We start from the raw sequence: 15,209 nt of genomic DNA, 5'->3' as shown, positions 1-15,209 counted from the left end.
AAGCAAGGGTGCCCGGCGTAGCACAGGCTGGTGGTGTCCCATCTGACGAGCAGGCAGCGGCTAAGTGGAAAGGCCAGCGCATTTGAACATGTTTCCCTTTCATGTTTCCAAGATGCTTTGAAAATCCGATGACCACAATCTCTCCTCTGATTCTTGAAATTATTAATATCCCCTCAGCTCAGGCAGATTTCCTCCCTTTGAGGTTCCTCGGGGTTTTAAAGAAGACAGAAAGGGGCGTATGCTGTGCTGGTGGGTGTGATTCTGTAGAGGACGTGAGCTGTGAATCTCACTCCTTCTCCCTTAAGTCCCCGTCTCCCACCCCTTTTTCTTTTAAATTTTAAATGAAGGTTGTGGCTGGTATACACTGTGGCATTGCCCATTGGCTTGAGAAATGACCCAGATGTATCTCTTTCAGGCTTTACGAGGGCAAAGAACAGATGGAGTTTGAAGAATCCATGAGGCGGCTCTTTGAATCCATCAACAACCTGATGAAAAGTCAATATAAAACCACCATCCTTTTGCAGGTTGGTTAATACTACAATAAAATATGTCTTTGCCTTGGTCATCCAATAAATGAGAGCATGCTGAGATAATGTCTATTTTTACCTAAATATGCAGCCTTGTGTTAATTGAATTCCTGGTCTGGCCATGTGGTTTGATAATCATGACACCAAGGGCTCCTCGTGGCAAGAGAGCTCATGTTTATTGTTTATTTCCCGTGAAGGCAGCAGTGCCTTCTTTTAAAGTAGCTCTGAAGCTTCTGTTACCTGGAAGGAAATAAGTCAAACCTGATCCACTTCTGATGGTGAGAACAGTTGAGGTGGCAGTCTTTTAAACTGAGACTCCAACAGTTCACTCTTAATTTTTGACAACATAAACTCAGGTTCCCTTTTGGGATTAAAGAGGTCTCCTCTATGAACAAGAGGCACTTTGGAGAGAATGGGTCCTCTAACATAGTGGTTCATGATGCTAATGTTCAGTCTGTAAAACTTTGAGAAACCCTGAGGCCTGGTCCTGTGTTTGAGAAAGAGCTTAGCAGCAGAAAGTCTGGATGAAGAGGCTGTTTTGGGGAGACTTTAGAACTTTCACAGAATTTACTCACAAGCACGTGGTGGGAGGGGGGAGTCTGCCTGATGTGTCGTGAATAAAGAAAACCCGAACACATTTATATAAATCAATGAGTTACTGAAGTTTCTTTTTCTCCTTCCTCTTCCCCTTCCCCTTCCTCCTCTTCCTCCTCCTCCTCCTCCTCCTTTTTCTTCTTCTCCATCAGTGTTATTCTTTTAGTTGCTAATTTAAATATCCATATGCCTGGGATGCCCAGTGTCTGGTTAGAATGGCTGAGGTCCTGGTGTTTACTGGGACGGAGGTGAGGAAGCAGAGGCAGCAGTTTGCCTAGGGAGTGTTTGCTGCTAACACTGTGGGTTCCGAACTTTGCACAGTAGAATACTTGGGGATCTTTCATAAATTCTGATGCCTGGTTCCCACCACCAGACTTTCTAGCTTAATTGGTATGGAGTGTGACCTGGGCAAAGGGATTTTAAAAATTCCCAGGTGATTTTAATGTGAAACAAAGTTTGGGAACCACTCTGGTAATGGCTTCCTTTAACTTAACAACTAGTAGAAACCAGGTATGTGTGCATGTGTGTATGTGTGTGGAAGGGGGCGGGTCTTATTTACCATTGTGAATTCACCAGTCCTAATACTTAGTTTATGTTTCATAAATATCTATTGAACAAGTGAATGAACAAATGCACAATTCTAGGGATAGGTCTTAAGGTCTCCATTTTATTGATGAAGAAACTGAAGCTCAGAGAGTTGATAGAGCTTTCTCCAGGCCCCGTGTCCCTGGGAAGTGGGATGGCCGGGATTCCGATCTGTTCCTGCCTGGCTCCATGCTGACAACCACTGCACTAGACTGTTCTTTATACTGTTCGTTTAGCACCTGCTGGAGGTGGACATTTTCCGTGGGGTTAGTTGGGACTGCAGTCTTAGAGTTTTCACCTTCCCTTATGTCTTGCTGGTTTTTCAAAACATCTTCCCCATGTTCCTAAACCCCTCATTATTCTCTAACAGTGGAAGGAACAGGAGCAGGGGACAGCATGAAGAAATGCGGCAGGAGTCCCAGCCTGTCACCCTGCCTGTGTCATACTGGAAGCAGCTGAGCTTCCAGTCAGAGGCCACAGTGTCGGGACATCCACTGAGAGCTGAGGATGGCCAGTGGCAATGGGAGAGGCCACAGGGTTGAGTCGGGTCTGAAACAGGCTCCAGGGAAGCTGACGTGAGAGGGAGCAGACATGAACAAACAGATAAGGCCAGCTGGTGGGGAGGAGAAAGGAGCAGACGCCCCGCAGAGGCAGAGGTTCCACTTGTTCTGATTTCAGCACCTGTTTCTCTGTGACGGGCTACTGCAGCTGGTGGGAAGGAACAGGGGGAGACAGGGATGAAGGAGTTAGGGAAGGAGAGAAGGAGGGACAAAGGGAAAGGGAAAGAGAGGAAGCGCAGATAGCAGGTGAGCACTTACCGGGTTGATAAGAATGTTCTTTGTCAGCTGCAGGACCTCACGCTGCTCGTTTGACCTCTCAGAGCCTCAGTTTCCTCATCTTTAAAACGTCACTGTGTGGGTGAGGATCAAATCAACACTGCCTGCAAAAGAGCAAATTATAAAACACTATGCAAATGCAGAGAACTAACATGATTATTATGGCCTATTGTGGTTTTGGCATTAAGTCTTTTAACCCAGGTTCTTATTGTCTGGGTAACTGTGTTAGAAATGCTTTCCGTTCCTTGTGATTTGGGCCAGACTGAGCTGGTTTCTTCTCCTGGGCTGTAGGAATGGGCTTCATCTCTTTTTAAATTTTTGAATTTGTTCGAAGGGCCAAATTTAGCTTTAGGGATTTACATAAAACCAATGATGCTTTTCACCTATTTACATGGCTGTTGAAAAGTTATCAAAGAAAAACTTAGAGTCATATTCAAATATGGAGAGCAGTACCATTGGGAGGGAATGCAATGCTGTTTCAGGGTGCTAGGAAGGGACTTATGGGGGTGGGAGGGCAGGTTCTGCGACATCAGCAGGCCCCACACAAGGGACCATCTGTAAACTCTGACGTTTGCAGCAGGAAGAGGAGGTTTGGCTTTTGACCAGAGACCTGGGTGGGCACTTGGGCACATAACCTCATCATTTCAGCTTCTGTGCCTCAGTTTATCCTTTTATAAATTAGGAAGCCTAATGTCTAATTTAGAGAATTATTGAAAGTACTAAACAAAGCAATAGATTTAAAGCATGAAGTATGAAGCCTGTTACATAGTTTAGTTGAAATAATTTTTAGTCATTTATACCTCTTCCTCCTTTAGCTCATCATAAAACAGAAGCTTTTTGCGTATTTTACTAAAGTGGCATCTGGAAGGGGGTATTTGTGTTGCTAACCTTGTTATGTGACACCAAATAGTGTTAGGACATTCAGTTATTCAGTTAGATCAAGAAATGTAGATATGCATTTCAAGGAATAAACCCACAAGAACTGACTGTGTGGGAAAACATGGGTGGCAAGGTTTCACCTAGTGCAATAGTGCAAGGCTGTAGGGATGCGATCTGGTAATGTCTGCCGCAGGTGTCGGTGGGAGCATGGAGTGAGGATGACAGTGATTGACATTCCTGGTTCAAACTGTACTTCCAGCTGTGTAGCGGCTTATGGTAGAAACCCTTATTCATGCCTGCCTTAATTGTAAGTGGAGCAGCTCTGATTCAAATCTCAGCCTCGTTCATCGTGAGTTCTGAGACCTAAGCAAGTTATCTCCCATTTCTAGTGCTCATCTGGCTTTTGCCAATTGCTTTCTGTGGTTTTCCTTCTTGTTTTGAGTTGGCATGGCAGCGGCTCACTCAAACCCGTGGAGAATTTAAAGTCAGTAGTTCAAAGGGGGCAGAAAGAGCAGTAGAAATACCTTTCATTGATCAAGTACCTACCATGTGCCAGTCATGGCACTGGGCTCTTCATATACAGTGTTTTCAATCCTGCCAGAGATCTGCAAGGAACCACCAACCTCAGTTTCCACAGGAGGCTCTTAAAGTTAAATAGCTCACCCCAAATTACACCTATTTACAGTGAGGGAGTGGGGATTTGAATCCACCCCGGTCTCCTGACTCCAAAGTCACTGTTCTCTATGCCACAGGAAAGACTTAGGCCAGGGGTTTCCACGTGTTTTCAACAATGGGCCACATGCTCAGAAGTCCCTGTGTGTGCCAGCCTGTGAGTGTTGTTGATAAAACTGATGGCAAGCGTGAGGGTCAACTCCAGACACCTGTGAATTGGATGTAGTTCAAATGCAGGTAAAGGGCACATGGTGACATTATGCAGACCAATTTGCCCCATTCTCATTAAGGTCTGTGATATTTCATAATGCCCAGTTTGGTGGTGCAAGTGGGATTAAATGAACAGCTTGTAATGAATGACATGCTTTCTTGGCCATTATGATAGTCACTCATGCTACAAAGTAACTACAGTGTCCAGGAGGGCAAGGGACTCTTTTATATCCCCAGTGTCTAGAACAGCAGCTGCCACATGGAAAGTACTTGGATATCTGTTGGCTGAATGAATGAAAGAATGAATACTAGCTTCCACCACTTTGCTTTGTTCTGTTTCGTGTGTTTTAGCATTTATTGTGTGTCAAGCTTTGCGCTAAAAGCTTTACATATATTGTTAGCTCATTTGGTCTTGATAATAACCACCTTTTAAGGCAAACATTCTCTAAAAATTTCAATAGATTTAGGAGATACAAGTGGAGTTTTGTTTCATGCATAGATTGTATAGTGGTGAAGTTTGGGCTTTTAGTATACCCAGCACCCTAATAGCATGTACACTTTATCCAGTAGGTAATTTTTCATATTAAAAAGGAAAAAAAAACCCAAATATTCTTCTTATTTCCACTTTACAGATGAGGAAAAGGAGGCTTAGGGAGGTTGAGTGACTTAACCACAGCTGAAAAGTAGCAGATCTTGGATTTGAATCTTGGCTGTGCAAGTCCAGAGTTTTAGTTCCTAATCACCACCAAAAAGTAGGGTAGTTTCATTAAAGACCTAAGTCTTCTGGAAAAATGCCAGGTAGATAAGCACTAAACAACAGTGAACAACAGTAAAGGTGGGCAGATATTTGGTCCGTAGTCATGCAACAAGCTAATAAAAATGCTTCTTTCTTCCCTCTCTTTTCTTTGTTCATTGATGTAAAATGTTTCAGTGTCTGAACTAAGGGAAAAGGTGTCCAATTCTTGAGAATTGACCCATAGGCTGTACGCTGAACCCCCAGAGGTAGGAAAATGAGAATTAATATTTAACAGTAGGAGCTGGAGTTCCAACCCAAACATCTAAGTGATTCTTCAGTCTTGTCCCCTTCGTAGCCATATACTCCACACTCAACTTACGGCTGATATTTGGGAATGGTGGATTCAGTGGCAGGTAGGACGAAATTTTGTCCCAAGAAGGAAGCTGTAGTCATAGATAGCTCACATTTTTCATTTCGTCTTCATGTTAACACTATAAAGTAGATAACTTTCTTCCCTACATTTTCCTGATGAGGAAACTGCAGCACAGAGTTCTCTTTCACAGAGTCCCACAGGTAAAGGTGATCTACCTGGACCTGAAGTCAGCTGGCCTGGCTCTGCGGGCAGCCGTTAAGCACTGGACTCTACTGCCCTGCCGAGCTCAGGGGCCAGCACAGTGTTGAGCTACAGACGCATGGAAACACACGTATTCCAGAACCTGGTTCCTCTTCCCTTTTCTTTTCCTGAACCATCAGTGACAAGGCAGAATGTCCTGAGAGAGTTACGTGTATTTTCCTCAGGGACAATCCAGCATCTCTAAGGAGGCTGCCTTCTTGCAGTCATGCTCTGGTGAATTCCTGGGACATTGCTTGTCCGTGGTCCTTGACCATCTAACACTTGGCTCAAATAAAAAGAGTGGAAATTGGCAGGATGGGAATAGTACCTGTTTTGAATGCCTGTGGCTCTTGAATGAGGAAGATGTCTAGCATTGTTGCATAACTCCGTATCATTTCAAGACATGTTCATTTTGGCCAGAAGTCTGTATCTATTGGCACCAACACTGGCCACTCTCACTGTGTTTGGAAGATAGCAGGAGACAGTGAGCCTGAAAACACTCAGCAGACAGGTCTCCTTTGAGCTTGGGGGAGGGCAGCTGCTTGGTTTTGATTTTTTGTTATTATTTTTAAGTATTTGCTACTTGCTAACAGCCCAAGATGATCAATCCAGGTGAAGTCCTTCTAGACAACAATGATCTCAGTTGTCCTCCCTTGACTTATCTGTGGAACAGTAAAATCACTATTGCCTGTTTGCCCTCTTTTTGTGGGCTGCACCTGGCCTTTGGCAGAGAGATGCAGAGCTGACGATTAACCTAGGAAATCCATTGAGGCCACGCGATTACCTGATTACTGCACTAGTAAACATGTTCCTGCTGTCATTCTCGCACCCCCCGTATGTGTGGTAAGGGGGAGCCTTAATTTAAGGGATGTCAGAAAAACTGCATTTTCTTTTTGAAAACTATCCTCACAAGGTGGGGGAGGCTCTTTATCCACTTCCTCCCCCAAATCAGCGTTCTCTCCCCTGCTGCGACCTCCCCACTGCCGTGACAGGCTGCTTCTCCTGCAGCGTGACGGGCAGCAGCAGAGCACACCGAGTAACAGCCAGCTGGGCAGAGTCGGGTACGCAGCCTCGCTGTGCTACTTACCAGCCACGTGGCTTTTGGCACAGTATTAGCCTCTCTGCACCATAGTTTCCTCATTGGTAAAATGGGGTAACAATAGCTGCTCAGAGTAGTTGTAATAATTAAATGAGATCATGCATGTAGAGTATTTGGCACTTATAAAGTTTCCAATAATGTTCCTATTTAAAAACCTTATTGCTAATAATCCTATTATATGTGTATAGGTATGTGTATATGTGTGTGTGTTTTATTATATACCATATAGGAATATGTACTATAGAATGAAAGTAATAACAATACAATATTATTTTATGTGTAATAGTATTAATAGTGAGAGTAAAAATAATAGCGATGGCGAGGCAACACAGTTCTCAGGAGGCTGGTGGATCTAGGAAACCAGTCTATTTCTAGACCCCAGGCCTTAGAGATGTGTGACAAATGGAGGTCTCTGGAAGGTCTTGTGGCTGAGATGCCCTGTCTTTTGGGAGTGCTTGGTGGTAGCACCTGCTGAACTTGCCTGTTGTCACCCTCTCAGTTGTGTTAGGGTGTCAGGGGAAGACGAGGGGCAGGAGCCCTGCTGCCGCTGCTGGCCGTGGCAACAGACTTGGCAAACTTCCTGAGTCAGAAATGGGCTGTCCCCATTGGAAAAGAGCACCACAGGCTGCTCTGTGAGGCCACCTGTACCAAATGACAGTTTAACACTCTCCTGTCACGTTGCTAATACCCTCCGAGTCTCAGGTGACTGTAACTAAGTTTGTTTGACTTTACTGGCATCCCGAGTGGGGAAGCTGGGGATACTGGCTCTTTCCTGGCAGCCCCACCCCTCGGGCGCTGATAGCGGAAGTGCCCAAGTGCGTAAGTGGGCATGTCTATGCAGACTTCCGGTGACTGCTGTTCTGTGGCATCCCTCCAAAGCCCTGGAACGCCATGCAGTTCTTGAAAGCCAGCAACCTCAGCAGCCACTGAAGTCCTGGGTACACATTATACTCCGTCCAGGCTCCGGGGAACGAGGCCAGTGCCTGAGTAATGAGATGAGGAGAGACTTGGCACACACACCTTTGAGGTGCACAACAGGCTTAATTTCCCAGAATCCCCTGTCACCACACAGCAACAGGCTGAGGCCTGGGGGGCGAGGAGGTGGGCCCAGGCTCCTCCAGGTGCTGGGTGAAGAGCTGGGATTATTCACGCTCAGGTCCCTGTGGGCTCCATGTTCTTTGGCCTAAGAGTGTACAAAGAAACACCTCTCTCAAAGTGCTCGGGCGAGCCCTTTTTCAGGGCATGTGCCTCAGTATATGGAGTCCCTTTGCCTTTAGAGGTTGTAAACAGGCAGCCCATGGGGGAAATGCAGCTTGCAGATGCGTTGGGTTTGGCTACCACAAGTCTGAAGCAATTGAACAAGAACGACTCATCCTTTAGACTGAGTGTGGATTCCACACACCTCATCACTTCCCGCTGCCCTGTGCTTGTTCTCCATCACTCCTTTCTCATACAGATGGTCTTGCCCAGCCTGCCTGGTACAGATGGTCCTTGACCACCCAGGTTGTAATGTACTGTGTAGTGTAACTGCCTGGAGGAATGTCATAATGCTTCTTAGCATATTAAAATTCTGAAAAGTTCTGTTGCTAAAAAAAAATCACTGGTTTATCTTTGCTTAAATCAATGTTTCTCAAACTTATTTGATTGCAAACCCCTTTTCCCCTACACAATACCTAGCACCATCCTATGCGACAAGAGTGTCCAATAGAACATAGTTTTAGAAACACTGACTTTGGAGCCTTGTTTTCTCTTGTCAACTACATTTGAAAGAATAAAGAATACGTCTCTAGATACAAAATCTAATTACTATAAAGAAAAAGTCTTGACAACTTGACAACATGCAAATTAAAATCTTTATGTGCAATGAAAGAACAGGACAAGCAAGAGGAAATTCTTGCAAAATATGTTACTACAAAAGGGTTAATATTAATGATGCATAAAGAATTCTATAAATTAATAAGAAAAAAGAAGAATGGAAAAAGGATATAAACAAGCAATTTAGTAAGTTTACATGTTCAATAAATGTAGAAAAGATGCTCAACTGCACTGGCAACCAAAGAATTGCAAATTATAGTTGCAAATAATGCATTATATAAACAAAAATGAGAAAGATCATATCCAATTTTAGCAAAGGTATGAGGAGAGGGACAGTCAGTAAAAGGAAATTGGTTGCCATGGCTTTTAAAATAACTTGACAATGTCTCCTAAAATTTATATGTATATATATTTTGAAACATGAGTTCCCCTTTGAGCAATCCATCCTATAGTTAAACATTTTCTCACCACCTGTTTTGTAATGAAGAAAAACTGAAAATGGCATGGAGCCTTTCATCAGGGGTGAGTTGAAAGAGATGTACCCATTTGGGCATTGCTGGGTAGTGGTTAGAAACGATGAGAGCACACTCTATGAAATGGCAGGCCAAGATCCGACTGGTTTGTGGTTAACTGCAAAAAGCAAGTTGCAGACCTCTATAGTTACATACATACACATGCACACACATGTCCATGCGTAGGAAGCAGTCTGGAAGGAAACTTACCACAATGTTAACTAACGGTGGTCCCTTCTGGGGAAGAGAGATTGGAGCTTAGATGAGGATGTGATGTAGGACTACGGGGACACTTTTCACCCTAATACCTTATCTTGTGTGAATGTTTTATTTTACATCAAATATATAGTACTGAATTTTTAGAATTTAAAAATCATAAACAACAAGAAGAAAAAAGGATGAGTGCACAGAGACAGAGAGTTGCTATTTGAGTAAGTGGCCATGTGGCTTAAGGGTTACAAGGAATGGCTCTACGAGCAGCCTGCCTGAATTTGAATTCTGGCTCTCTACTACCTAACTTTGTGGTCTTGGGATAGTTATTTAATCTTGATAAGCCAGAGATTCCTTACCTATGAAAATAATATTTCCCTTGCAGGGCTGTAATTAACAAGATAATCTATTAGCAGTGTTCAGCACCGTGTCTGCCTCATTGTAAATTCTCAGAGAATAGTCATAATCATTATTTATGTTAAGTAAGAATCTCAGTTGTATATGGCTAGGAGTGAGATTTTCTTTAAGAAAGTAATTTTTCCTGTTTTTGCTTTGGTCTGATTTTTAGAGGGGCATCCATGTTGATAATAGAACCCTTAGAATATACAGAAAAACAGAAAGAAAGAGAATAAAAAACTCCTGCTTCCATTAGATTCTTTTTTTTTTTTTTTTTTTTTGAGACAGAGTCTCGCTGTGTTCCCCGGGCTAGAGTGCCGTGGTGTCAGCCTAGCTCATAGCAACCTCAAACTCCCGGGCTCAAGCAATCCTTCTGCCTCAGCCTCCCGAGTAGCTGGGACTACAGGCATGTGCCACCATGCCCGGCTAATTTTTTTCTATATATATAATTTTAGCTGTACAGATCATTTCTTTCTATTTTTTTTTTTGTAGAGATGGGGTCTCGCTCTTGCTCAGGCTGGTCTCGAACTCCTGAGCTCAAACGATCTGCCCACCTCGGCCTCCCAGAGTGCTAGGATTACAGGCGTGAGCCACCACGCCCGGCCAGATTCTTAAACATTATTTTCTATTTTTGTGACTTACAACTGCCGAATTTGTAGTCTGCCCTGCTGCTTTGCAAGTGGTGTTGCTGTGCAGGGGGCAAGTGTGGCTCACACCTCTGGTTACATCCGTTAACTTAAAGGGAGTAAATAATCTACCACAATGCTCAGCTTTCCTAACCCAGTTAGTGAACCAAAACATGCCCGCTGTTGTTCACAGAGTGGCTGGGGAGAGGAAATATGAATAACTCAGTCCAATCCATTCTTGCCATCAGCAAAACAATTCAAGCACACCATGTTCCATTAATAATGGAAGGTACCATTTATTGAGTACCCAGAATATACCTGATGCTCTGTTAGATGACTCACATATATTATTTTTAATTTTCACAATCCTGCAAAATAGGTATTACTTTCCCTATTTCAGAGATGTGTAAATATCTGAGAGGTTAAGTGCTTTGTCAAAAGCCACATGGCTAATAAGGTGTGGAAACAGACTCTGACTGCAGATCTATATAAGTTCAAAGTCTGTGTTCATTCTGCTATACATTACTGCCTCCTTGAAGGTAGAAGCTATGGCTTCACTTCCATTGTATATGAAGATGTACGTGCTTATGTTTCAGTCTACATGCAGAATCTTGCATCATTATAGTAGCGCCCAAGGTGCAGGGTCATTTTCCCCTGATCTGTGTCATGTTGCAAAGTACCCTCTTTGCCAGCACAGACTGGTTGGCTGTGGCCATCACTCACATTTATTGCCCATTCCACCTAGGTGGCGGCTTTGAAATACATCCCATCTGTCCTCCATGATGTGGAAACGGTCTTTGATGCGAAGTTACTCAGGTGGGAGCTTATGTTGTACTTTCCTGGGCTCTGTTGGCAAACCAGGGATTCAGAAGGGGAGGAGGGTCCTTGTGGGGAGTTCCAGATGGCCCTCACTTGGGGGACGGGGAGGGCACAGGATGGGAACCCCGTTCAGGCTTCCAGTGTGGGATTTTTACCTTTTGGTTTTGTTGTGCCAGACTTTGGTGAAAACCAACTGTATAATAAACATCCCTCTTTGATTATACAGAGGGTAAACAAGTAGGCTAAAATTTGATGTTTGGGGTAAATGTCTCCATATCGCCTGGCATTGAAGGTTATTTTGGGTTCCAGTTTTTGCCTTGTAAGCCCCACAGTTGTGAATGGAGAACAACCTAAGGACACTTAAAGAGATGATGGAGATGGGCCCCCTTCTGCTTTCTCCTTCTTAACTCCATCTCATAGATGAACGCCTTATGTTGGTGTGATCATGCTGTTGGAGTGGGGGCATCTGAGTCAGATATACCTTCTTCTTCCTTTTTCTTAGCTTGATAGAGCTGTGAGGTCTAAATGGCATAATGGATGTAAAATGCAAAGCATGTGCCTGATGCACAATAAGTGCTCAGGGCTGTTGGTATTATCTTCAGATTTTCACATCTCCTTGAAAGCTATTGACAGTCAATGCCACCAGCAACTTACACATAGCTACTGAAGGCTTCCTGTGCATCTGATACTCTGCCAGGAATTGGGGGTCTAAGAGGAGCAAGAGCAGAATAGTTTCTGCCCCCACAGAGCTGACATCCGGGGATGGACTATAATTGCTGTGAGGTGGGAGGCATTGGTCTAACTTGCCCTACCAGCTCCTGTGTTTCCTGCCCTCAGCCAACTCCTGTACGAGTTCTACACCTGCATCCCTCCCGTGAAACTCCAGAAGCAGAAAGTGCAGTCCATGAATGAGATAGTCCAGAGCAACCTCTTCAAAAAGCAAGGTGAGTGCCAAGCATCCTGACTGGGGGCGAGGTGTCGGGGAGAGGAAGTGCCAGCCTCATATCCTCCTTCGGAAGCCTGGCAGGAGAGCGCAACCTGTCTGGTGACGAAAACATCTCTTCTCTAGCAATTCCCTTGGTTCACTTAAGTGCAAAAAGTAGAAAGTGGCTGACGACTCAGATATCAGAATCTAAATTGATTTTAGGAATGCTTAGGTTGCATTGTTTATGTCCCTTAAGAAAGTTTAATGAGGAGTCATGCTTTAGATCGTTGTGGCATGAGGCTTTTTTGCCTGCGTGGTTTATTATTCCTGTCCTTAACTTGAGGATGAAGTTCTTTTTAGTAGAAAGAGCCTTTAATGGGGAGGTTCTCAAACCCTGGAGTGTGTAAGAATAAACTGGAGAGGTTATTAAAATGCTAATTCCTGGGACCCATCTCAGAGATTCTGATTGAGTAGGAATTAGCATTTTTTTTAAGTTTGTAGAAAAATGTAAATTATTTTTGAATAGGTAACACAATGACATGGATTAAAATGCAAAGATATGAAAGGGGACCACATGAAAGGGTCTCTCCAGAGCCTGTACTTGGCCACTCCCAGCTCCTTCTCCAGAGTTAACCAGCGTTTCCAGTCTCTTGTGTTTGCTTCTAGGGACACTCATGGATGTGCAATCACATACATGCTATGTATTCTCCCTGGTATTTTATTATTTATGACTCAAATGGTAACATGTTATGTAACTGTTTTGTACTTCGCCTGTCTTTACGTAATGGTGCGTATTTTTGGAGATAAGAGAATGACAGTGGAGTTATGGACAGAGCTTGTGCTTACCCTAAACTGGTGACCACTGGGTCCTCTGACGAACCCCACTGTCAAGAGACTTGGGGGGTTCCCCGTTTTTGATGTCAAAAGCTCATCAACTAGATGTGCATAGCTCCTCCAGATAGGGCCAGGCAGGATTTAGAAGCCCTTGTTCATCCTCCATCTCTTTTCCAGCATCTTGCTGGATCAGGCAAAATAGATGATGCCTTTTGCTTGATGTAAATGAATTACTTGTTCAGAAACTGTGCATTTTTCACTTCTATCTGTAAGGGTGAAGAAATGACTTTTGAGGGTCAGTAGTGTTTTCTATACCCTGAGACCAACCCTTTCTAATTTTAAATTTCTCTGTCCACGCTGATGTCAATAATAAAATGAGAAGCGAACTGTGCAAGAAACAAGAGGTCTTAGAATTCAGAGGATCAGCCGTCGCCCAACTGGAATTTATTCAAGGAGTGAAGCCTGAATATTTATGCAAATTGCCTGGTAATCATAGAAATATTCAGGAACCACTTCACTGTAAAGATGTTTTCTTCCAATGCTTGGTTAACATGGTGCATCCAAAATTGCTGTCTGGATCCTCTCCCTGGAGTTAAGGGTTGGAGGAGGACATAGGGAAGAAAAGGGTTGTTCATCTTGTGATTTTAATATTCATGTGTGTGGTTTCCTGACCATTTAGACAGATGTGTGGCAACAGATTAATTCAATCCATATGTGGTTTGTTTGTGCAAGGTGGTTCGTGTGAGGTGATGGGAGACTAATCCTGGTTAAGTCTTGTTGCATTCCTTGAATTACTGTGGCTTTTAAAAGTGGGGCTTCCATGTTTTTAAAGTTCTGACTTCTACCTCCAAATGAATTGCCCTTACTCTGAAAGCTTTGAAATACACCTGTCCCCTCCTGCCCTGGCAACCCCTCCGGGATCTCATGTAGTGTAGCTGTAGGACAAATTGAGTCTTGTCCTAGGGACGTGACAAGGACAACTCTAGCTACATATGGTGCTGTACAGGCAGCAGAGAGCGGGCTGCTTGGCTCTCCTTCATTGTTCAGAGCTGCCGGCATTGTCAGGGGCCCGGCCTGGCACGGAGGCCAGATGGAGAGCTAGCGCGGTCCTGGGCTGGGCAGGTGGTGTCAGTTCCAGCCTCGGGGAAGTCAGAGCAATTCCTTTACTGGAGCCACATCTCCTGGGCTGGGAGGTGGCCCCTGAGGGTTGGCATAATCACAGGGCAGGCTGGACAGCTGCTGCTTCCCAGTCCTGCTGTGCGTCTGAGTTTCGGATTCAGTAAAAACCCTCTGATTAATACTAACTGACAGGAGGCCAGCCCTAGTGTTGTACTCAAGTTACAAAGGAAATGCAAAATTTTTACCTTTCAATACATACAGAGACTAGAAGCAGACAAACAAAGTACCCTTTGGGGACTCAATTGTGAGAGGATGCAAGGTATAGCCAGTCTAGCCGGCCTCGGCTCACACGTGACAGCAGTCTGCTGGTGGATGTGGCTACAGGGTAACTCCTCCGCGCTATTTACTTGTTAAGTGAACCCTCTTACAAAATAATCCCCCGGGAAACTCCAGCTTTTCTTAAGTCCTCAAATTCCCAATGAGTAAGAGCTGAATTCATGTATACTTACCAGGTGGCCATCGCCCTTGGGTGAATATCTCTTTTTCTACCCTTACACAAGGTGAGTTTGATTCCTCTGGCCAAGTTTGCACTGTAATGACATTCCTCCTGTTCTGCTCCCTGTGAAGTGTCCTGTGCCTCAGGGACATGATTTGCTTTGAGCCCACATTCATCCAACTGCCAGATGTGCAAATTGCCTGGAGTATTTTTGGTGACATCAGCTTGTACTCACAGCCCTGAACATTTGTATTGACATCAAGCAGAGGGGCCAGAAGGCTTTTAAGCACTCTCTGAGATTTTGGCAGGCTACCCTCTTGGCCCGTCTTCAGGAGGATCCTGTGGAGAAGGAGAGAGGGTTTACTGGCTAAGGGCACTGGTTCTTGGGTCACACCAGACCTGAGTTTAATTCCTGGTTCAGCCCCTTCTCGGCTGTGTGTCTGTGGGTCATTTTCTTAACCTCTCTGATCACCAGTAAGCTCATCTGTAAAATGGGGATAATAATAATAGTGTCTGTCTTAGAGGGTTATTGTGTGGGATAATGAGATGGGTGATGCATTTCAAGTACTTTACACAGTGTCGGGCTCAGCATAATATCCCATGCTAAGCAGTAACTCTTATTATTGGTGGTGTTATTTCCCTGCTGCAATCTGCATTATCCCAGCTTCTATTCTGACCTTTAGATTTCTTTCCTTCATGTTTGATA

At 44.2% G+C, this 15,209-nt stretch overlaps 1 protein-coding gene across 1 annotated transcript in view; it reads left to right on the top strand.

Moving 5' to 3' along the window:
* DOCK2 (dedicator of cytokinesis 2) overlaps window positions 1–15,209 on the top strand; it is a 389,839-nt gene that overhangs the window by 93,936 nt on the left and 280,694 nt on the right. The window contains exons 23-25 of the mRNA XM_069484225.1: window positions 416–524; window positions 11,056–11,126; window positions 11,967–12,073. Coding sequence (XP_069340326.1) covers window positions 416–524; window positions 11,056–11,126; window positions 11,967–12,073 — 287 coding nt within the window. The remainder of the gene's footprint in view (window positions 1–415; window positions 525–11,055; window positions 11,127–11,966; window positions 12,074–15,209) is intronic.

This window comes from Eulemur rufifrons, chromosome 10 (genome assembly GCF_041146395.1).
Source record: "Eulemur rufifrons isolate Redbay chromosome 10, OSU_ERuf_1, whole genome shotgun sequence".
Taxonomy (NCBI): Eukaryota; Metazoa; Chordata; class Mammalia; order Primates; family Lemuridae; genus Eulemur; species Eulemur rufifrons.
The sequence above is the reverse complement of the archived record's forward strand: the minus strand, read 5'-3'. Positions and strand labels throughout refer to the sequence as shown.